This window comes from Anas acuta, chromosome 16 (assembly GCF_963932015.1).
Source record: "Anas acuta chromosome 16, bAnaAcu1.1, whole genome shotgun sequence".
NCBI lineage: Eukaryota > Metazoa > Chordata > Aves > Anseriformes > Anatidae > Anas > Anas acuta.
Window position 1 is genome coordinate 14,863,073 of NC_088994.1, and position 24,382 is coordinate 14,887,454.

General features: G+C 45.0%; 2 protein-coding genes and 1 long non-coding RNA gene across 3 annotated transcripts in view; all 3 read right to left on the reverse strand.

Moving 5' to 3' along the window:
• Nucleotides 1-1,140: 1,140 nt before the first annotated feature.
• On the reverse strand, nt 1,141-14,257 carry PCMTD2 (protein-L-isoaspartate (D-aspartate) O-methyltransferase domain containing 2). The gene is made up of 7 exons (XM_068700138.1): nt 14,118-14,257; nt 12,621-12,826; nt 10,211-10,543; nt 9,150-9,252; nt 7,190-7,361; nt 6,063-6,186; nt 1,141-4,562 (listed from the first exon to the last, which is right to left on the reverse strand). The coding sequence occupies exons 3-7, from the start codon at nt 10,515-10,517 to the stop codon at nt 4,183-4,185; spliced, it is 1,086 nt and encodes a 361-aa protein (XP_068556239.1). The 5' UTR covers nt 10,518-10,543; nt 12,621-12,826; nt 14,118-14,257; the 3' UTR covers nt 1,141-4,182.
• A 2,608-nt stretch (nt 14,258-16,865) lies between these two features.
• On the reverse strand, nt 16,866-19,082 carry LOC137865600 (uncharacterized). Its single transcript, XR_011102012.1, has 3 exons — nt 18,724-19,082; nt 17,409-17,478; nt 16,866-17,177 (listed from the first exon to the last, which is right to left on the reverse strand). It is a non-coding gene; the product is annotated as an uncharacterized lncRNA (long non-coding RNA).
• Nucleotides 19,083-21,519: 2,437 nt separating this feature from the next.
• MYT1 (myelin transcription factor 1) overlaps nt 21,520-24,382 on the reverse strand; it is a 63,889-nt gene continuing 61,026 nt past the window's right edge. The window contains exons 24-25 of the mRNA XM_068700562.1: nt 22,583-22,836; nt 21,520-22,062 (exon numbers count right to left, since the gene is read on the reverse strand). The gene's annotated coding sequence lies outside the window, so the exon portion shown is untranslated. The remainder of the gene's footprint in view (nt 22,063-22,582; nt 22,837-24,382) is intronic.

Consider the following 24,382-nt stretch of genomic DNA (forward strand, 5'->3'; position numbering starts at 1 on the left):
CCTTCATAACAAATGGGATGTTGGTGAGATGTTACAAAACACTGGCAATCATAGTTCCCTTACATGTGCATTAATTCATTTTATTTTCCAACAACATGACAAATTGTTTAAAAAAAAAGTTTGCAGGTCTGAACAAGAGCCAAGAATTAACTCTTAAGTGACAGGAACAAAAGTTAATGCTTGTGTCCCATGGTTCAGCATTTGCAACCTGTGCTAGAAAGGCTTTTTCCACACTGGAAGAACAGAGGTTTTACTTGTTTGATTGTTTTTGCTTGATTTCACAGGAGTACTAGCCCCAAAGAGTTCCTAGGAAGTTTCACTAGGAAGTGCATTTCACTAGGAAGTGAACATAAACATTACCTGTCTTGACAAAGTTAATCTACTTGATGTGACACATCCACAGCTTTCCAAAGCAGGAAAGGATTATTTTTTTTTTCTTCCAGCACTGTCATGTGAAGGAATGCATTAACACTGTACTGGGCTTGTTTTATGGCTTGTAGAAGGACATCTATCATACAGACAGACAACAGGAAGAAACAGTCTACAAAGAACTATCACATGGAATAAAGGTGAGCAGACATTTAATTGGCAACAGCTGGATTTGCTATTATGAACAGCTTTCTATTACAGCTGAAGCATTGTTCTCAATATTATCAGAAGGAAGCTTTCAAACTAGCTCCTAAAATCTGCATTAATTAAACAGAAACAGCACAGTAGACGAAAAGGGAATTGCAGAAGCGGCAGTAGCTCAGAATGCATTAAAGAAGGTACCATCGTGCTTGCTTTAGGTGATCTTGTCTCAAAGCAGAGGAACAGACTTGATGACCTCTTGATGTCTCTGTTGTCTACAAGCCTATCAGCCGGGTAAGCGAGCTCTCTTTAAGTGTTCTATTAAAATCAAGTTCAGTGCTGCGTACACTAACTCCAAAACACATCTTGCACAACTCCATTACATAAGGATTTGGAAATCATCAGATGGGCAGGTTTCTTTTGATTATATTCCGAGGAGTTCATCTAAAACTATGCACCTGCACCATATCATTAAGTGCTTTTTCTACTGTTCTAGTGTCTTAACCTTCAATTATGGAAATCAGCACTTATCTACAAAGTATTCTAATCACAACACGATGCAAAGCCATGTTAAGAAGGCTAAAAAGTCTTTACTGAATTTATTGATACAGAAACACTTATTAATGAAAGTTTTTAAATTGTGTAACACTTTTGCATGCCTCAGGCCAATTTAACTCGTTTCTATACACAGATTTTTCAGCTTACACACTAATTATTAAAGCAGTTTGAAGTTCATTTCTCTTTGCACGTTTACTGAACTATCAAACCTAAAAGGAGTCAGATACAATTGAAGTGAAAACTACTTAAAACAAAAAGAAACAGTCAAAGCAGATAAAATTCCTAGAGAGCTTACAGGCTATACAAAAACAGTTATGCTACAATTACTCTGCTAAAAATGCATACAAAACTACAGTGCAAATGCTTGTGCACAGGGAAAAATGCATTTATGGTTCCCCTTCATTTATACACTGTAAGCAATACTACTTCACAATTTTATTACACAGAAAAAATTCTACTATGGGTTTGTTTGGATCTGTGGGTTGTGGGGTGGTTTTTTTTTGGACAAGGGGACAACCTGACAAGCTAGAACACACATTTCCTGTATATATATTTACTTATCCGTATCCAGGAAAAATAGCAGTATTTTATGCATTTTATAGAAGACTACAAAAATCTAGCAAATGTAATAAAAAGGCAAATCTGGTGAAAAATCTGAAAAATATCTTTTAAAATTAGGGGATGGGGTGTGGTAAAAAAAAAAAAAAAATCAAAGAGGGCTAAACAAAAGATTCTCCCTCAAACTGTCAGCTTTAACACAATCTTAGCAAGGTTTACTACCATGACCAGTACTTTACACATCTCTTTTTAAAGTGACTTCTTTACGACCTCCATGAGAAGTTCTGCAATTGATAAACCAAAGGATAACCTGCTGGCCAGAAGTAAGCCCCCTGTACTTACTACGTGGAGACATGTAAAGTGTGCCACAATACAGAAAGGTGCCTACCTGGTAGGATAGCTATTAAACAGAAATGCCTAACACCTGCAGAGATGATAGCCTTTGGGGAAGCACAAAGGAACTCTATATAGATTCTGTTACACCTCCATTTATCACCATATTCAGGATTTTCATCTGTAGAAAAAAAACTCATTGTGGTTGCCAGATTTACAAAGATGGGTACTTGCAAGCTTCCAGGAAACCATCAGCACAGTGGCCACGTAACTGCCCCATTCCAAATGCACAAACAAAAACCTGAGGGAGCAGGATAGCTTGGGGTACCATTTATTACAGAGGTGAAGACTTAGGAAACTAGAGGCAAAATACAGCCTACAACTCTTTCATATCACGTGGCCACCAGCCACATGACTCTGATCAGTTAATATTCTCGAAGACAAAAAAAAAAAAAAAAAGTCTATTAAGCAAGGAAGAGTTCTCCAGCTTGGGCTTAGATGTATAAGAGTTATCTGTACATTTTCAAAGCTGCATAGAACTTTGAAACACTATCAAACAAGTTGTGCAACTCAGTACCATTAACTGAACACCCAGCATATTTTTGGCAAGACAGTCTTCATTCATTCCTCCTCAGAAACTGAGGAGACAGCTTCAAAACAGGTATCAAAGTGATACCACCTTCAGTGCTTTGATGGGCCAACCCTTTTCTTAAACAGCTTTGTTATCTACTGAGGGTTTGGTTTGTTTTTTTATTACTCCCAGATTTAGGAGTACTACTCATCAATGCAAACTTAAAGGTTTCTTTGCAGCCTATGCTGATTTAGGTTGATTTCTCCAACAGGCTGAACCAAGTCAACTTCCCCTTCCAAAACACAGTATCTCCTTCCATCAGCATTACAGGAAGAACGGGGAATAAAAAGAAGTCCACACCCACAAAACTGCAGACTGTAAAGTCCTTCTATGCAAGTCTGGTAAAGCATCTATTTCATTGCTGCAGGAATAAAATAAACTGAGACAATCCACCTCTTTCTACCTACTGTATGTGGATTAGATGTGCACGAGCTGTATTCTAGCCACCTTGCTATCTACGAACTGCATCAATTTGGCTTTTTAGGCAGTTTCCATACACCCTCCACAAAACTACACTTGGCTGATTTCCCAGGGCACAAGCCACTCTGCCCAGGCTGGAGCCCTGCACTCCACTCTGTTCAGCCCAGCAGCTGCAAGTTCTCACGCTTACTGCAAAATCTACAGATTCTGCTTTCACTGTCAGTAGTCACAAACTCTCCTACGCATCTCCTCTCTACCCTCGTCCCCATTCAGAATTACTCTGTAAAGATTTCCAGAGACTACAGTCACAACCCTGACTACATGAGCATCCTGTCAAAGCTAATCAGCTTCACAACTCTTCACCTGACTCCACTGCTTTAAAAGAAAGCTTCACAACTCATTGAACTGTAATTCACTAAAAGAGGTGTTTCCCATTAAGCAAACCAATATTCTGTAAATCATTTCTACCTTTTACTGAAAACGGATATGATGTTTAAAAGCAAATCTGAGACCAACCAGAGGGGAGCTGATGCTTTCCTTCTGCATTCAAAACCTGGATGCCTCAAGAGTAACACCAAATATTCTTTTCTTTCTTATCCATAAAAGTTGTGCTTTTACACGTTTCTGGAAGAAAAAGATTTGCTGGGTCAGCTTTTTACTAACAATCTTCACCCTCCATTAAACACACGCCACGGTAAATACATGGCAGGTTGAGCGGTAGAGTGCACAGACAGCAAAGGTCTTCAGGGAACTGCTTAAGAACGTAAGAATATTTAAAAACTGCAATTCGGTAGAGCAGCCGTGAGATTTTAGAACATCTCTCTGCAGTTAGTTTCAGGGAATTAAATCCTCCTTTCCGTAAGCAGCCAAGCATTTCACCAACTTGCTTCCTAAGGAATCCCTGCTGTAAGATCAAACTATAGCACACAACCAAGAAGAAAGAGGAAACTTTAAAAAAAAAAAAAGCTATAATGTTTAAGTATACAGCAGCCACATTCCCCAGCTAGCCTACTGCCTTGGGTGGTCACATTAGCAGGCAAGCAAGTGGTATACGTTTGTCAAGCCCTAAGTAGTACTTTATTTTCTGCCTACTCCCCACTTTCTAGAACAATTTACTTTTCCCTGTAATAAAGCAGGTAATATTTCAAGGGATCAGGCAAAGGCAAACTCAAGACCTTTTCCCTCAGAAAGTTTACAGGGGGATCTGGCTTTAGTTCAGAGGGTTTGGTTTCCTCCTCTTCTCGTCTCTCATCCTCGAGCTCCTCGCAGTTGTTATCATCCGATGGGTTGGAGATCCGACTAGCGAAGACCTCTTTGTCCAAGAAAACAATAGTTTCCATGCGACGGCGACGCACACGTCTTCGTTTAAATCTTGGGGGGTTCTTCAGCCCGTTTCCATTTTTGCTCATTGTTTCTTGATGTATAATTTTTTTAATGGTTCCTCGGATGGCTATGCGAGCCAGATCCTGGAGGCTGCGAACAGCCACTGGGGCTAAAACAAAATGAAAACCATGAACAGATACAGAGAAATTCCCCTCAAGAGCACTCACAGGAAAAGCTGCATTTGCTCAGATTAAATCAGGCCACTTGAATTCCCTGCTGTGATTTCGAAAACAGCTCTATTCAACTCCTGTCAACTCCGATAAACTGTATTGTAACTTTCCAAACAAAATTTAATTATGCATTTCTCTCATTAACTGGAGAGAAAGAATGGGATGAAAGAAGAGTTGTGTGTTTTGATGTCAAATCCTCACAATTATTTTAATATACACATCTTAAAGATTATAAGAATGTAGATTTAGGGACTGATACTGTGACTAGTTAATAACCAATATATTTTCCTATTGTAGATAACTAGAAGTGAAGTCTATTTAACTCTTCCACACAATGACTTTCCTATTGTGAAGTTTTTTCAGCTTTGCCAAGTTGTTCTTTTTACAAACGAGTACTATTTATGCTCTTCAAAGACTGCTCCAGACTTATGGGGTGAAGACTGGCTGGAAATCTATTGGTAAAAATAACTTCAGAAGCAAAAGTTATTTATTAAAAAAATACTTTCCACATTAACGGCTTGGAAGACTACTGTCTTCTGCACTTATTTGCTGCCAGTATATAAACACATAACGCATGGAGCATAAAGAGAAAAGGAATATACTAGCGTATACATCTATATGCTAAAAAAAAAAAAAAAAAAAAAAAAAAAAAAAATTCAACTGAAAAGCAAGCATTCCTGTGATCTGGATGAAAGAATGAGGAAAAAACCAGCATGTAATAAATGCAGGTCTCTCTACAAAGACATCATAAAAAGTATGCTCAAACACATTCTTAGTGGACTTTATGGTACTGTATGGACTGCTTACTGAGGTGCTTTTTGTCACACACAGACACCTTTCCAGAATAAGAATAAAGCCTAACTAATCTCTTCATGAGTATCTTTGTCTTTGTTCACTCTTAAGAGGCCTCTCTACAACAAAGTCTTAATCTGAAGATTGAGGCCATTGCATGACTGCATTTCAAACAAACGAACCAGAAATTGCACAATTTACTTCTCTCAGGTGTTCCGGGTTTGGGCTTATTCTTAACTGCTGAGAGCCTTTGGGTAGAGGATGTTTGTTCACAGGTACTGCCCATGTATTTTCCATCACCATGGTGCAGAGCCTGAGAACTGTGACAGTACATGATTCCAGATTTAAAGAGATGTCTGAACATGCAAAAACAATGACCAAACATCCCATGAAGCTTAGGTACAATTTCACAACAGATCATTTGTATTTAGAATTTTAATTATGCAATTCTGATTCTAGCAGCAGATAGACTCCAAGACAGACTGGGATCCAGCACAGGAGTCTTCAAGACTGTTCAAAGAAGGAAGCAGATGGAGTAATTTTTATGGAAAGGATTGGTAGCGATGTTAAGAACAAGGAAGCAAGATGCATCTTATGAACAAAGAGCAGACAAAATCTCCCCCATAGCCAAGAACATTTGTACTCACGCAAGTGAACAAGCCTTGATTTTCCTGAATCCGCGTGGTTGGGCTGAATCAAGGGAGCAAAAGAAACAGCAAGAATCTTCTTGGTTTCCCAGGCAGAAGGACCAGTACGGGTTATCTTAGTTAACTAAAACAAAACAAGGATGTTATTTTACTGTGTGTGAACTAGTAAGATTTTTAAACACAAAAAAAGTACAAGCAACTCCTCTGCCTGGACATGTGGTGAAAGTACTAGAAACTGTAATAGTGATCCCTCTTTACCTTCCAGTTTCTTACTTTTTTTCCCTCCAGAAAATTCAGAACTCCTGGTGGGATTAGTCCCAGGTAGCTTGTTCCATTGAATATGAACATGCACAGAATATGTACACCAGCAATTTGGGTTGCCCAGCTTTCCCAGTTCTCCCCCAGTTCTGAACCAAAACAGCTCTGCCTGACTACTGAGAAAAAGCATCAATCACTAACGAACAATCCCTCTTGAGAGAAGCCTGCAGCTCACTATATTTCTGTTACAGCTCAAATCTTGCACAGCATATTACTAGGAAGAAACTGCATTCTGCTAATCTTAGCTCTAGAAAGGCAACTGAAAGATCAGATATTGGCCATTCAAGTCCATTAAAACAAGACATCTTTACAGCGAAACAATCACCTGAATTACCATCTTGAGTTTGCACACAGGGCAGTTACCCACTTCTTACTGAAACCAAATCCATTGATACTTGTAAATAAGGATGACTTTTGGGATGACTTGCAAACTCTTTCATGAGACAGTTTGGATGTAAAACCTTCTAATAGCAATTCTGTACTTTGTCATAGGTAAAACATTTGACTATATGACTTGAACAAAACCTTCTTACATTTTCCTGTAGCATTGAAGTAAGTCTGCATTAACAACAAAAGACCAGCACACATGGAAGTCTGGTACAGTGATGAATATTATGGTAGAACTTAAATGTTAGGAAGTGTGCAGAGTTCAGCTACCACTCTGAGTGAAGGCTGGTGTACTTTAGGCTTTCTTCAATTTGTCAAATCGCTGTTGGTAAGAAGTGCAAACTGATGGAAGAGCTATTGACTACTCTGAGATCAGAATTAAAAGTAACTGGAAGAAAAACATGAGTAGAAAGGCACTCAACCTTCTCTTCCAGAGGCATGACAAGAATTCCTCCAACTTTCAACAGGTTCTTCATGTAGTCTTCGTGTTCCTTCTGTACTCCAGCACCACAGTAAACGCGGTCATACTGAGTACAGTCCGGGGAAATCTCTAAGCAATTGCCGGTAACAAATGATGGCTCACAAAATTCAAATCTGAAAATTAAGAAGATGTGTATCATACAGGAATATTACAATTTATCAACTGAATTACTTTGATTCTGAAAAAACTGACAATGAAAAAAAAATACTCAAGATGTTTCATGGCATTTCTCCTCCCAAGCCCTTGTATTCTAGAGATTGCCAGAACAGACCCCAGCTGGAAATCCTGAAACCACAAAAACCTTGAGGTGAGAACTCATACATAAAAATTTCCAAAGGGTATTGATGCACGACTGCACACCTGATTTGCATCTAACTTTAGAAGTAGCTACTTTTAGTTAGCTAATGCTGACTCAGTTCTAATATCTAAAGATAAACATTTGGCCTGCAATTCTAAATGTAGAAGTCTCAAGGACTACTGTACCAGTTGTTTGGCATTTTCAAAACCTTTTATATGGTTTTCAGATGTTCTGGGGAAGCTTGATGCTTCAGAAATATACATGCTGAAGCCAATGGGAGTTTTGCCATTAGCTTCAAAAGCAGCTTGATTTCATCCTTCATAAAAAGGAATTTTTGTCCATTGAATTTCTGATTTAGTTTGGAAGCAAAATGAGTAATTTTATGACACTTTTTTTTTTTTTTTTACACACTCTAATCTACATAAGCTTTAAGCCCTACATTCAAGGGCTGACCTTGATTGAAGCTGTACATCATATCCATTTGTCTACCAGTATCTTGCGAGGCACCTCAGTATAACACCTACTTATTCCTAAATACTTCCTGAAGCTTTTTGCTTTTGCCAAGCATGCTAGACTTCCCTAGCAGCTGGCTAACAGTTCCTACACGAGGTGTTTTAGCAGCGTAATAACTCAGCAGCCACTTCTCTCAGCAATGCCAATTTTCCAGTCATGTTGATTTCTGAATTCAGCTGACTTTTGCTTTTACTTGTCTGGAGAGAAAAGAAAAGCCTCCCTTAAAAACACCTGTTCAAATAATAGCAATGTGGCTCTCTGGGGAGGTGGGGTCATCAATGTGCAAGCACCTTCCATGCAGAAAAAATTTCAGCCGGTTGCCAGCATCAGGAAAATGCAGCCCTTTCATCAGCAGCTTCCCAGCACTGCAGTACCAGCAATTTCAAAATGGAGTAGTTTAAATTCCAGCATTTAAAGACTAATTTTCTTCCTCCCACAACAAGATGACTTTCAGGTAGCCAGAGATATTTTACTTCCATGTCTGAACAAACTGTAAGACAGATCCAAAAATATGACAGCTACAACTTTCATTGCTGAGGTTGCTTTTGGCAGTGGTTATCTTGCTAGAAAGTTATTACTTTTGACAGCAGCAAAATGGATGTTGTAAGAAAGAACATAAATCAAATCCCAAGCAGCTTCAGTACTAACTTAATCATTATAAAAATACCTTCCTGTTTTAAAATACCATTTTTCTTCTTCTCAGATAAAACACATTAGGTCACCACAGAAATCAGTTCATATTCTTCTCAATAACCATGCACGCTCTCAGATTACAAGCGTAACTATTATTGTCATTTGTTGTTTCAAGCTGTTACCTGCAATTGCATTTTAAAATAAGCAACTGTTTTCAGCTTGTTCTGAGCTCTGCATCATCAGAACTGCTGTTGAAAACACCACAGCAGTTTCTGACCACCACCACCACCCCCCAAACACACATCAGCTTAGAAGGTCACACACTGAAGCTCAGCAAGCCTAAGGAGCCAGAATCCTCAGATTACCCTGAATCCAGAGCTGCCACATGGGAGCAAGAACTGCCACAACTACAGCCAAGCACACAAAATGAAACTGAACAGGCATTGAACATTCTTACTTGTCAAAGCTGTCACTTGTTTTGATGAAGAAGTCCAATTTCTGCTTTGCATATTCAATCACATCGGAATGGAGCTCCACACCATGGTTAACACCAAAAGGACCTGAAAAATTAGAGAAAATAGGTAACAGGTAATGCTAATGGGCAACAACACAAAATCCAGCAGAATCGAACACGGCTTTGGTTACTTCTTATATCAGATTACTCTTTGAGTGTAATTCAGTGCTTGTGTAGGGCTAGATGTCTTACTACTACAATAGGAAGTGGAACCCTACACTCACAGCTCCTGTCAGCAAATAAAGGTGTTTTGCACCATCAAGTTTGAATCATTCGGCCTTAACCAGGCAGGAAATTCCTCTGTAGGAAGAAAACACCAAGAGTGAAGAAATACCATTGCTGTAAAACTGACCACCCAGAAAAAACTTGCACGTGTAGAATAGCCTGCATGTTTTAGAAAATCCCTCAGAAATATGTTATTTTATACCTCCTTGTTGATATACTAAAAATATCCACATCCAAGAAAACAGGAAGAGTGACCATAAATTGTACCTCAATTAATAACAAAAATAAATTGGAAAAAATAGATGTTATTCAACACCCATGCTTTTTATTCAGGACTGACTTGATCACTTCAAAAATACTTCAGGGCAAACTGCAATTAAAAAGCTGTACTTTGATGCTTCGTACCTGCAGTCATAAAGCCAGTTCTGATGCACTAACTGCTCTTCCACAAGCTACTCCCACCTATACATTGATAAGAACCAAAACTGGATCTCAATTAACTGGCAACAAACCCAAGTCTGCGCCCAGTCCTGTGGGAATCTACTAAAGCCACCCGTGTAATTTCACTGCTGCCTGCTCCAACTTGCCACAAAAATCTGGACACCATCCAGTTCCAGAAAGAAGGCTGCAAGAGTCCTGATAAATTGGCCAGCTGGATTAATGCACTGTTTACTAACATTTTGTTTCATTAATTGAGGAATGCTTCCCTCCTAAATTCAAAACTTTCTTCATTTTTTAAAACTAATGACAGTAGTTAAGGTGATTGAAAAGGTATTTACCCAAGATGAGTCCAACCATAGAACTCAGATAGCCAGTGCCACTGCCAAGATTCAAAAACGACAGCCCGGGTTGCAGATCCAAAGCTTCCATCACCTCAGAGTAAATGCAGGGTGCTGAAAGATGAATATTTCCATGCTTCCACGCCAAGTCCTTGTAAGCATTGTCTTTGAACTCTTCCAGGTAGTAGTCTGCTCGATCAATGGCACGGAACGCCTGCTCTACCAGTTCTGTCCGGATATATTGTGCCTCCTTCAGGTTATCAATTAACTCGTCATTGTCTTCTCCTGCACTCACTGCACCTCCCATCTTCAAGTTTTCTGTAAACGCTAAAACTAAAGAAGAGAAAGGAAAGGTGAGGAATACAGCATGCATTTGAATTTTAAGTTCTGCTGCTGCATATGAAATCCTTTAAGATAAACCTTTAGGTACATGAAGGACAAGCAGCAGCAGAAAAACATAACCACCACCACCCTACCCTGTCAAACAATGAAGAACAAAAGGCAGATCTGGCATCTAGTACCTGATGCTAGCAGAGAAAATCATAATAGACAATTCAGATGTGCAACGCCTGTCTTAAAACAACAGCAACACGTTACGAGTGTGTCAGCTGTTCCACTGAACCCTTTTACATAACAGATTACTCTAGCTGTTATGCTTATAGGTCATTCTTCATTGCAAATCCGAGCAATAACGTAAGTCTGGCTTCCCTGCCAGAGCTCTTGCCACACGTAGGCTTTTATTTCCAAGAGCGTCAAGAGGAAATTAAGAGACAGGCAGGGAGAACCAGAAAATCTCAAGCTATACATTCAAAGAAAACATCAGGATTTGGGGTTCATAGAGGTAAAAAACCTCTGGCCTAGACATAAGCACAAGCTTCCTTTAGCAAATACACTTCCACACAGCTTATCTTTAGAGCTGGCACCATCGTCATCAGTAAAGGACAACAACAGGGACAGCAACTGCAGAGAGAAGTTTCACTGAAGCCAGTGGAATTTTTTTAGGTCCTCCTAAATCCTAGATGAGCTAGCCCCCAATCTGAAAACACTTCAGTGACACAGATTGCAGAATTACAAACACTTCTGATTTTTCTGTCATATCCGGCAACAAATTCAGACCTTGTGATGTGGGGGAAAGAAAAGCGAGCACCCTCCTTGACTGTGCAGAATACTAAGTGGAAATATGTGCTTCATGCAGTACAATATCTGCAGGTTTTAAAGAAAATATACAGGGAGAAGAACACAAAAGAACTTATTACTCTGAATTCTTCTAGCTTTCTTTCCCCTGGCCCCACCTACAAAAAAATCCCTTTTCAGAAAGCACAACTTTTTTTTTTAAATGCATTTATTTACAATGCCTTTCGTAGCTCACAATAATAACCACAGAAGCAGCAGCTTTAGAATTCATTCCTGGGATCAGAAGATCTGCCTACAGCTAAATTGTTGGGGCTTATTTGTTACATTCAGCAGAGAGCAAATTGTACACTTTCGCTTTCAGAGGAAACAAAAAAACCTGCAGGAATCTAAGAAAGTTTCGCAGTTACTCAAATAACCCACCATCCTAACCACCTGCTGTTGAGACACACAAAATAACACATATTTCAACAGGGAACTCAAGGCAGATTTTAATAAATTCTTGTCTCAAACATATCAGTCCAGTTTTAGACTATTAATACAACTTTAAAAAAAAAAAGCCTCCCTTTGCCTCTCTATCATAAATCCTTCAGTTTCTCTACAGAAAAACTATTGTGCTGTATTACTTCAAAGTGGAAACACCACAAATTTAAGGCCTAGGTGGGTTCATCAGCCAAATCATTTTTTTTCCCCTCTTATATACAAATCACACTGCAAATACTCATTGAGGGCTGCTTTGGTCGTTAATACACTCCCTCTAACACTGCATTAAAATACTCTCTTCCCTGAAGGCGTTAACTCCCTTGACCTTTTGTACATTTAGTTCTTACACTTGCTTCTTTTTTCCACTTAAGCTCTTCTTGCAATTAAAATCGGCGTTTTCAGATTTAAAGCGTAAATCCACAGCCTTTAACAGCGTTCCACTTTGGATGCCAATCAAATTCCTCCCAGTGTATGCAATCCCCACTGGGACAACTGGTCCGACCTGGTTTTAGCTCAGCTTTGTGATCAACAACCGTTCTTCCACGTTCTACAAGTAGCAGACATTTTCTAAGGGGATCAAGGAATATCCCAGCTCTAACAGGTGCCAGTTATTTCTGAAACAACTACTTTTACTGAACGCTACTTGGCTTCCAATAAAATGAGTGTTTCATGAGCAGAACACAGACCTCACTCATTTCAATTCCTCCTCGAGTAATTCCATGTTTTTGTTTACCTTCGTTGCCTCCTAATTAGAAGAGAGCACACAGGCTTGGAGCAGGATTTACTTGTAACAAACCTTTTAAAACGAGATCTTCTCCATCCACACTTTGTACAGATGCACTTTTCACACTCCTCAGGCAGAACGCTGAATTCCACAGCTCTCTGCAGGCATGAAGCTCATGTGCAGAAGTGATGATCGGCAGCAGATCACGGTACAGGTACGGAATCAAGCAGCCTTCCAGCCCTGAAGCATCCCTTCAGTTGCCCGTTGCCATCTTCCTCCTTAAAAACAAACAAACAAGGCTGACATGAGTGGCTGCATTCAGACGCCTGGCCCAGAACAATGAAATTAAAGGGGTTTGGTACGAAGCAGGGAGCAGCAGATGCGCGGCAGCAGCCCCGGAACAATGCACAAGGCCCACCAGCACAACCCCTCACCCCAACAGAGGGGCAGCACCTTTTTTCCCCTGTTAAAAATGAGCTGCAACCGCCCCAGCCTTCAATCCCACCCCTCCCACCCCAAATTAAGAACTCCTCCGACCAAATTAATCTCTCCACCACCACATTAGGAACCCCCCAACCCCGATTAACCTTCCCAACCCAAATTAAGGACTCCACACCACGTTAAGAACCTCCCAAATTAAGAACCCCACAGCCCAAATTAAGAAACTCCCCCACCAAATTAACCCCCCACCTGATTAAGAACCCCTTACCCCAAATTACAACCCCCCCCAAATTAAGAATCCCCCCAAACTAACCCCACACCAAATTACAAACCCCCAAAATTATGACCCCTCTCCCCAAATTAAGAATCCCCGACAAGACACAAACCCCTCCAAATTAAGACCCTCACACCTCAGATTACGCACCCCCACCCCAAATTATGAACCCCTCCACCAAATTACGAACCTCCCAAATTAAGCACCCCCCAACCCCAAATTATGACTCTTCTACCCTTAATAAGGCCCCCCACCCCCAAATTACAACCCTCCATCCCAAATTATGAACCCTCACATCAAATTATGACCACCCCCACCTCAAATCCAGACCTCCCCATCCCAAATTATGACCCCCCTCCCCAAATTAATACCCCCCACCCCCAAATTAAGACCCCTCACTCCAAATTACGACTCCTCCTCCCCAGATTAAGACCCCCCTCCCCAAATTACGACCCCTCACCCCCAAATTAAGCCCCCCTCATCCCAAATTACGACCCCCCTCCCCAAACCACGAACCCTCACCCCAAATCCAGACCCCCCCAACCCAAATTACGACCTCTCACCCCAAATTAAGCCCCCCTCACCCCAAATTACGACCCCTCCTCCTCCCTAATTAAGACCTCCCCACCCCAAATTAAGCCCCCCAACCCACATTCGACCTCCCATCGCCAAATTAAGACCCCTCACCCCAAATAACGACCCCCCATCGACAAATGACGACCCCTCACCCCAAAATTAAGCCCCCCTCATCCCAAATTACGACCCCTCACCCCAAATTAAAACCCCCCAAACCCAAATCACGACCCCTCGCCCCAAATTAAGACCCCCCAAACCCAAATTACGACCCCCCCGACCTCCACAGTCGCAGGCTGTGAGAACCGAGCTGAGGCCGGGCCCCCCCTCAGGCTCTGCCCCCCCCCCGGCCCCGCCGCTGTAAACAGAGCCCAGCTGAGCGCCGGCCGCGCACTGCGCATGCGCGGCCCGTCCCACCGGGCTGGGGAGGGGGGAGCGGGGCGTACCACTGAGAGCCGGAGGGGGAGCGGGGCTGTGCCATGGGGGAGAGGAGCGGGGGGAGGGCTGTACCACTGTGGGGTGAGGGGGGGGTTGTAATGGGACCTGGGGGTGGGAGAGGACTGGGGACTGCGGATAGGACCCATATATAGGGCCTGGGGATGGGGTCTGTGTATAGGATCCCTGTATAGGACCCCTGTATAGGACCAACGTATGGGACCTGTGTATAGGACCAGTGTATGGGGTCTGTGTATGGGATCTATGTAGGGACCCGCATACGGAACCTGTGTACGGGACCTTGTATAGGACCAATGTATGGGACCTGTGTATAGGACCTGTGTAAGGACCCATGTATGGGACCTGTGTATAGGACCACTGTATGGGGTCTGTGTATGGAACCTCTGTAGGGACCCGCATATGGGATCCATGTATGGGACCCTGTATAGGTCCAGTGTATGGGGTTTGTACATGGGATCTGTGTAGGGACCCACATGTGGGACCCGTGTATAGGACCAATGTATGGGGTCTGTACATGGGATCTGTGTAGGGACCCATGTACGGGACCTGTGTATAGGACCAATGTATGGGGCCTGTGTATGGGACCTGTATATGGGACCTCTGTGTGGGACCCTGTATAGGACCAACATAGGGAGTCTATGTATGGGATCTGTGATGGGACCCCTGTATAGGACCAGTGTATGGCGTCTGCACATGGGATCTGTGTAGGGACCCATGTATGGGACCTGTGTATAGGACCAATGTATGGGGTCTGTGTATGGGACCTATGCAGGGACCTGCATATGGGACCTCTGTGTGGGACCCTGTATAGGACCAACATAGGGGGTCTGTGTATGGGATCTGTGATGGGACCCCTGTATAGGACCAGTGTATGGGGTCTGCACATGGGATCTGTGTAGGGACCCGCAAATGGGACCTGTGTATGGGACCCCTGTACAGGACTAGTGTGTGGGGTCTGTGTATGGGATCTGTGTAGGGACCCATGTATGGGGTCTGTGTATAGGACCTGTATTTGGGATCTATATAGGGACCCATGTATGGGACCTGTGTAAGGACCCACATATGGGACCTGTACATGAGACCCCTGGTTGAGGCCGACACATGGGGTCTATGCATGAGGCATGCACAAACAGGGCCTGCATATGGGGCTTATGTATGGGCCCTACAGCCCTGGCCTTACCTCAAACCCAGCCCGCAGAGAGGCCTACCGGTCATGCATGGTTAAATACGGACCAGGCCCAAGTACAAACTGGGCCTGAGCACAGGCTGAGCCTCCAGCATGGAGCAGGGCTGCAGACCGGGGCTCAGTGCCAGCGGGGCCAGCAGAGCAGGGATAATTCCATGGTTTTATGACACCGGCCAGGCCTAAAGGCAGACCAGGCCTAAAGAGAGGCTGTGCCAACAGCCTGCACCCACAGATCTGTCCTAAATATGGCCCAAGTCTAAATACAGCCCCGTGCCCATGTCCCCATCCCATGGTGACTGCCTTCCCCCCAGTCCCATACCCCGTACACTGCCCTAATTTCGGGCTCAGCTTCTTTTTGAGCTCAGCACACAGCTCGCCCAGTTCTCCCAGTTCTCCCAATCCTCGTGCCCTGCCACCCTGCTGTGACAGCAGTGCCTTGTCCCAGATCCCACTGGGATCGGGGCTCCCTGGGGTGTGGGAGCAGTGGGAGCGGTGCTGGGGAGATGCCAGCCTCCGGCTGGCACACGCAGTCCTCGCGCCGTAGCTGAGCCTCCCACGTGAAGCATGGCCAACACCAGATGTTCTGCTATCATTAGTCAGGCTTGGAAAAAAAATTAAAAAAAAAAAAAAAAAAAATATATATATATATATATATATATATGGGAACGTGGAAAAAGCATTGCTCTGGGGGCTAATTGATATTCTGCATTTTGAGCCTATGAACATCCAGCACACTAGGATTTTTATTATTATTATTTTCAGCACCCATTAATATGAAAAAGAAATTCTCTGAGAAGTAAATAAGGGAGATGCTTCTTAACCTGACTCTTGGGGTTGGGGATTGAAGGAAACATGTAGGGTTATCGCCAGACTGCCTCAATATCCGACTCCCCATTTGTGCAGCAGGGAGATCCTGTCCCCTGACATTATCTGCCTGAGCGTTAGACACATAATTCGGATTATACCCAACCATGTGGGCTCCTTCTCTGGTTGTAACCAACCTGGCAGGGTCTGAGGATAAGAGAAATTATCCTCTAAGTGTGTCTCCATCCATAAGTTACCCACACGATGTTAGCTGAGGCTGTGGGATCGGTCTGACCTCTATGGCTGCAGATCAGACAAAATTGTCTGAACTAGCCTTAGATCAGGGACTTGGTGCTGTGTATGGCTGCGAAATGAGAAGGAATAACCACATCTAGACAAGAGGCTTCTTGATTTGTCTGAAGATGATTTGTGGCGGGGAAAAAAATAAAAAATAGCTGTCCTTCCAGACACAACAAGCCTGCAGCAGGGGAAAAAAAGAAATAGCCTGGCAAATTGGACTCAAATAAGAGAAAGTGAATCAGCATCCGCGTATTTATGCGTTAAGGTGATTATCTCTGCTCCCTTCATTAACATGATAACAGCAGACTCTGTGCAAACAGGCACTGGGTAATACTGTAGATGTCTGCACTTTCATTTTGCAGAAGACAGCTGCCTGGGAGAATGGGATTATTTGTGGAGAGTGAGCACTGAACTCCTCCTTGCTGATTCAACCAAAACAGGACATGTTGATTGTGCTTGCCTCGTCTTGTTTAATAAGAAAAGCACCCGAGCATAATGGCAGCACGGTTGAAATCTGCAACCACAGAACCGACAAACTCCTTGCACGTATGATTCCCGGGCTTCCATTCAGCATCTGCTCCCCTTCCCAGTAGAGCTGCTTGAAAAAAAATAGTTAAAATAAAAGCTGGGTAAAAGTTTCCCATTATCAGTAGGTCAGCAGCGATGTGAGAGCAGCAGGAGTGGTGGGGGGCACTGCTGTACCTCCCAGCAAAATGAGTAATTACTGAGGGAAGGAGAAAGATCCAGCAGCAGCACCTCTCCTTGCAAGACCCCAAGAAGACCAGAAAGTGCTCGAGGAGTGTTTTAGAGATTCTCAAATACACACCTGCACCTCCCAGGTGTATTTGTGATTCCTAACAGCCTTTTGCTTCCAGGATTTGTGAGATGCAGCCCGCCTGTTTGCAGAGAATTACAGGAGTGAGCCAGGAGAAGCACTGGGAAAGACACACGCCACGAGTCCCTGCCTGGTTGCCTGCACCCCAAATGTGTTTGGGGACGGAGCCTTGGGGAGGGACCGGCTAAAGGAAGATGAGCACCCCTAAGGGATGGGTTATTTTCTGCAGCTCTGAGTGTGTCTGCAGTACCTGGCCCGAATCACGGTGTAGGAGGGATGAGTAACAGAAGAGTAAGGCAGAGCCGTGACCACACGGGCACGTTTTGCTGCCGCGTGGCTTCACCCCCAGCTTTCCCCTTGGCACCTGCTTGTTCCGCTCCCCTGCCAGCTCTTTCCCCTCTGGGTTCTTTGAACACGTAGTTCTCCGTTTATGCAGAGTATTTGGATTATTGCGAAAATCCCCACATTTAGGAAAACAGAAGGGTTGGGTTGGGACCCCAGGGACCCAGCGCCTCCGGCAGCAGCACCGGCAGGTGGCCCCAGCAGCACGGCCACTGCTGCAGGGCTCAGTGCTTGCCCCTCAGCATCCCCCCCAGCTCCAAGGCTCACCAGCAAGGATCAGGCCTGCAGCCTTCATTAGCTGAGATCCCTAATTGCTGAGAGCAAGCAGTTTTCATGAGGGCGAGCTGATAGCTTTTTCTTGCTGTCCCTCTATTGATTTCCTTGCTTTCCACTGTTTCCTCCTTCCTTTTTAAAACCCGATTTCTTTTATAAATATTTCTAAAAGCACCAGCCAACGTGAATTAACTTCCTGAATTCCACGGTGGGGACGGCCAGTTAAAATGGGATGGTTTTGTTCATTTGAAAGAGGAAATAGTAACAATTAATTTTCGTGCCCGGCTGGGGGCCAGCAGGCTGAGCTCCGCCTGACCTGCAGCCTTGCAGTGCAGGTGGCTAAGTCAACACAGCAATTCGTGGGTGACAGGGTGGCTCATGTAAATCAAGATTTGGAGGATCATTAAATCATGGGGTTATATTTTCACCATTTCCTTTTTTTTTTTTTTTTTTTTTTTAAATTGTGCACAATACCTCTGTTGCCTTTTCTGGTCACCTTGGCACTACACCTCAGTCAGAAGCTTATACATATGAACACACACACATACACGTAAATACACGCAGGCACATGTGCATTTACACAAGTATTCCTACAAAAAAATTGGCAGCAGATCACCTAAATCCTCCTGCCCATGCAGAGGGTATATGTGTGTGTCCGTGTCTCCGAAAGCTTTCCTCTTGTCTCACTTACCGAAGGGCTCTGTGAGTAATTGCTGCACAAAGAGGAAGCACATCTGTCTTGATTTCCACCGTATTGCCCTGTGCATAACCGCTGCCACTTGGAAAAAAAGGCCCCATAAAGACCTGGATTCATCTCACTTAGCTGAGATGTCGGAGCGGAAAGGAGGGCAGCTGCTATGAAGTCCTGCGTGGTCAAAGGCAGGGAACAGCCAGCAGACGGAGCAGTCCCCTGCCTGCACCACCTGCTCTGGGGATGAGAAAGAGTTACCAAAAGTGCCTGCAAAAGCACCTGGGAATGTGAACATCTTCACATTCCCAATGGGAATATATTCCTGGCCAAGGTGCACTTTATTTGATCTCCCACCAGCATTATCCTCTAACTTAAATCATTCCCCTTCCTCCCACCCTGCGTGTATTTATGAGGAGTAATCATATCCCCTCTTAACCTTTGTTTTTTCTAGGCTAAACAAGCCGAGCTCTTTTAATCTCCTCTCCAAAGATAGGTTCTCCATTCTGCTAATCACCCCGCCAGTCCTTCCTGCACCTGTTCAAGGGTAAATTCATCCTTTCCTTTCCCAAAGACAGGTCCCAGAACTGCCCACAATATCCCGCACAAGGTCTTACTGCACCGCCTGCGCTGTTCCTAATACCCGGCTGTGTCTGCTAACAACTAGTGTGAAAGCTGCACGAGTCTTTTTGCACAGCAAATGGAAAATAGTTACAAATCCCTAAACCCATAGCCATAACACAATCGTACTCAAGGAGATCGCTGTTTCACTTGGAAGGGCATTGTGCTCCTTTACATTTGTGGGTCCTGGTGCCCAGCAATCCTTACTCAGTATTTTTCTCTTTTCACTGGGTGAGCATCAGTCTCATCTTGGCTTTCACTCAGCCTTTGCTCCAGCAAAACTCTCTGTGCAATCACGGGCGAGGGTTTGAACTGCAAAGATGCAGAGTCAAACGATGAAAACCATTTTGCATTCATCTCTTCTCTTTTCAAAACGATTTTCCAGTTTTACTTGGGGTTTAATTAAATTTCTCCGACCCAGGCGGGGAGTTCAGCCTTTCTAGATTAGCGCTCTTTTAGGTGCCTCTGATAAGAATTTAGCATCAACAATTGAGCTAACAAGCCCCAGCGACCAGTTTGTAGCAGGGGGCTAATTCTATTAACACTTTGCAGTGTCAGGGCTCCACTTTGAGCTAGAAGCCGAGAGGAGGGATGGGGAGCAAATGCAACATTTGGCAACTAAATCCCTGAGATTCAGCCTCTTTGCGGGCAGAGCTCAGCTGGAAACTATTTTAGCTGACAACATCAGAATTTCACCTGTTCTCTCTTTTTTTTTTTTTTCTCCTCCTGGCTGAAGCTCTGCACTTTCTTGGCTCATTGTGATAACGGCCGGGAATAAGGAGCGGAACTGACTGGTGGCGTTGATAAGAGAAATGAAAGGGTAATGCGATGACATGATACCGGGGAAGGGCCTCTGCATCAGCCCTGCCCGTCTTGGATGTGGACTGGAGTACAGGATGGTCAGGACAAAGGTGCTTATGCTGACAGTTGCAAATTAGCCCGTTGTAAGGGAAAATTGAGGTTAGCACTCTGCAGAAGTGCCTCGGTTACTTTTTTTGGGTGATGACAGAAATGTCTTGCGGGTCTGTTGTGCACTAAAGAAGCCCACCAGGTGCACAAGCATTTTCTCTCTCTCTTTCCCCTTCCCCTCCTGCTTCAGGTACCACTAAAATCTCTCTTTGTCTATGCTAAAACACGGCCTGATGTCTCTGAGCCATAGCATAACATCTTGGCCAAGGCATCCACCTGCCCAGAGCTTCTCATCTCCAGTGCCTGGAGACCCAGTTTCAGACCTGCCTGCTCCGAGCTGCCCGCAAACCTCACGCGAGTGTCTCCTTTGTGGAGAAGCCAGAACATTATTTCAGGGACATTGCTTTGCTTTCTGCCCCGGGCAGTCATCAAGAATAATTTGAGTCAAACAGATTACCTGGATGTGACCTGAAAACAAGGCTGCTCGGTGCTTGCTGCATTCCTCAGCCACACCAAACTGCGATTTGAAATTCAGCATCCCTCGCTGCTGGGCTGCAGATGCTCCTTGTTGCTTTGGAGCACACGGGTGCCTTTCCCCGTTGCTGCCATCCCTCCTGTCAACTTCTCATCCTTCCTTGAGAGGCTCAGGGCTCCCACCTGTTTCTGCTTTGCTCAGAATGGCTCCGTGTGGCTCTGCTGCCCTCTAAGGCTTTAGGAGCAAGGGGCTTCTCCAAGGCCAACGGCTAAGCCAGGAGCGTAAGCAATGCTGGGGACCTGTGGCTCCTCCAGGACAGAGCTGCCCAGGATCCCTGCAGCACCCTGCCGTGCCATGTGGCAGGGAGAGGGACAGGGACGGGTGCCAAGTGCTGCTGGAGCCGTTCCTCCCCACGATGCTACAGCTGGAGGCTGCCCTGGCAGGGCTGGCCGTGCCTGCACCCACGTCGCTGTGTGCGCACAGCCGCCGGTCTGCACCCTGCACCCACAGAACACGCCTGGTTGTATTTTATTAATTTTCCAAAGCAGGCTAATGATTCGATTAAGTTATTTAGGCAATTCGATTACCTCCACAGTCAGTGCAGGGAGATGAGCAGTGTTTCAGTCCCTTCATCGCCGGAGCTGGCCGGAGCATGTGTTCCCACATCACACCCGGCTTCCCCACGGCACTTCGTTGGGATGAAAGCTCTTCTCTGTCCCCGGGTCAAACGATGACAAAATCTGCCAAGGACACGCAAACAGGCACCCTCCCTCACCCCCCTCGCCCGACTTCTGCCGCAGCATGGCCATGGATTGGAGCTGTCAGCGGGAGACCACGCTCATCAGAAGGCTCCATCCGTAATCACTCTAAAGAGGATGCTGATATCTAAGTCCTGGAAGCTCCCCAATATCAGATCACAGCAGGGACCGAAATAATTCCCATGTTCCCTCCCATGAAAACGTGCAAACCTGCTGAGAAAGCACAGAGGAGGGAGCTGATGACACTCCCAACGCTGCAGGACCAGAGGCAGCAGAGCATCGGTGCTCAAAGGCATCAGCAACAAGCAAGCACCGGTGAATGTCCTCTGCCTTCATCTCTACAGCTGTTGAAAATGGCCCCGCGCACAAAGGGCAGCATCCTCATTAAATTCCGTGGAGGGTTGCCATGTGGCCAGCAGAAATTTGGGTTTTGTTGTATTTGGGTAATACATTCACCACCTCCGCCGTAATGGGGTGACAGATGGGAACTGGGCTCCGGCTTTCATGGGAAAGGCTCCTCTCGGCGGGGAGGCAGCGAGTTTCCCACCTAATCTTCTGTAACCTCCAGACTGCTAACAACTGCAAGAAGAAAGCAATGGGTAGTTATTAAATTAATGACTTCATCCCCGAGCCAGTAATAAATATCTTACAGTTTTATCTCTCCACCCTGTAGACTGCTCTAGACGGACTAGACTGTTTATTAATCTAGCTTCTGGATTTATGTTATTTAATTGCTGAACAGCCTCAGCATGGTTGGGCTGGATTATTAAATGCTGAAGCCCGAGGAGTCCTCTGGCAATGGCAAAACCTGAGGAGCTGATTCTCGATCTTGGGCTCGACGAGCTTTGGACCAAAACCAAATCCCCTGAGGCCAGCACCATTAAACCGGTGCAAAGTCCAGGGTAGCCCCTGGTTGGGTCCAGACTAGTTGGCCTCATGCCATTTGGGGGGACTCTGGGACTTGCTGGGAGTAGGAAGATGCAAGGAAAAGCTTTGGCACATCATGGCTTCGATAAGGATGTGCTGGAGTTAGCCATGGTCATGCCTGGCTGAGTCTCTCCCCATATGTCCCCTGAAGTTGTGGGGTCAGACACCAAACCTGAGCATGTCCAGGCTCCTCCTGGCGTGGTCTGACCCTTGGTGCCAGTCCTGGAGCTTGAGTTTTCATGTCCTTGCTCTGTCTCTTCATGGCTCATGGTTCTCCAGATCATCACTGAGATTCAAACAAAAGAGCGTTGCCGTTCCACAAATGAACGCAGGCTTTAATGCTTGCTGTACTTCTCAGCTGACAGCGATGAAAATGCCTTTAAATCTGATAGCACCGTTTTTACAGCAGCCGGTGATGTATTCGTCCTGCAGAAAGAAGGGGGTGAAGGCATCTGGAATAACGAGAGCTATTTGATGAATGCATCATCCTCGTGCTTCCCTACAGCCCCAGTCCCCCAAGCCCCGCTGGGCTCAGTGCTGGTTGGGGGGGCTGCAGTGGCCCCAGCACCCTCAGCACCATCTTCTTGGGGCCCAAGGAGGTGAGGTCCCTGCCAAAAAGCAGCTCTGGAGAGCACAGTTGTCTTCTCTCCCTGGTGGAAAATGTGATGGAGGAAGAGGCCACCCCATCCTGACCACACCAGTCTTTTCAGACCCTTGACGTGATCATGGTTGGCCTTTCTGGAGGCCACCGTGCACCATCACCCCTTGTCCCCATGAGGGTTTTTGGTGGGATGGGCAGGATGCAGGTGGTGCCAGGACCACCACGGCTCACCGAGGGGCTTGGGTGTTACAGAGCAGCCTGGTGGCAAGGAGGCAGGTGGAAAGGAGGGCATGGATCGGGTGGGAGCCTTGAGACATCACCTAGAGGAGCTCGAGGGGAAGAAAATCAGAAAAAAAAAATACAAGGCTGGGAAAGAAACCCCTTTCTGCTCCCCCCAAAAGCCCTTGCCGGAACGAGTGGAAGGTACGGCTTGAGCAGAAGAACAGAGGGAAGGGTCATTAGCAGCTTTCAACAATTAACAGTGGCATCAGCGAGGCCAAATGATGCTCTCGTTGGTCAATGATTTATCGACGTGTTTAGAAACGACCCTACGCTGACAAGGAGCTTTTCCCTTCATCCTGGAAGCAAAGCCCTGCTGTCCTCTGCCGCGCAGCTCTCACCCTCCGCTTGTCGGAGGAGGCTTAAGAGCTCTCCTAAGCACACCTATAAACGCACAGTGTACCATCTTAAACCAATTCAATTCCCTTCCCTGCGATAAAGGACGCCAGTTCGGAGAAGATAACATCTCACAGTGATGGCTCCCAAAGCTGCAATTTAACACAAATCCAACCGCTGCATTATGCAGCGTGGCCAATTCGTTAGGAGAGGACGCGCGAGCGCGCCTATTAGCTCGATCATCATCATCAAATATTGGCACAACGAACTGCTTCGTGGTGCAAAGCCTATCAACACCCCCCCCAAAAAACAATGCCGTGTCCTTCAGAAAAAAGCCATGCCAGACAGTTTAGGCGTGCCATCACGCGAGTCTGCCCCCTTTTCCCAATTAAGCTGTGCCGCTCGTTGTGGAGGGGGCAGGAGCCCATGAGCTCCACGAGGTCTCCAGCAAAACCTCAAAGAGTCCTTGTCCAGTTCATGGAGATAATAATTTTTTGTTTTTGTGTTTGGAGTGGCTTTCACACTCCGAAACTTAATAGCCTTATTTTTATTTTTATTTTTATTTTTATTTTCTGGAGAGCTGCTGGTGACTGGTCGCACTGTGGTTGCACTACTGGGCTCCAAACTCTGCCGCTCGCCCAGTCTGCAGCTCGCAGACACCCAACAGAGAGAAAAAAGCCTCCAGTGAACACTACGGCCATGCATCTTTGAAGAAAGGCTTTAAGGAATCTTGTTTCTATCCCAAAACCTTGCTCC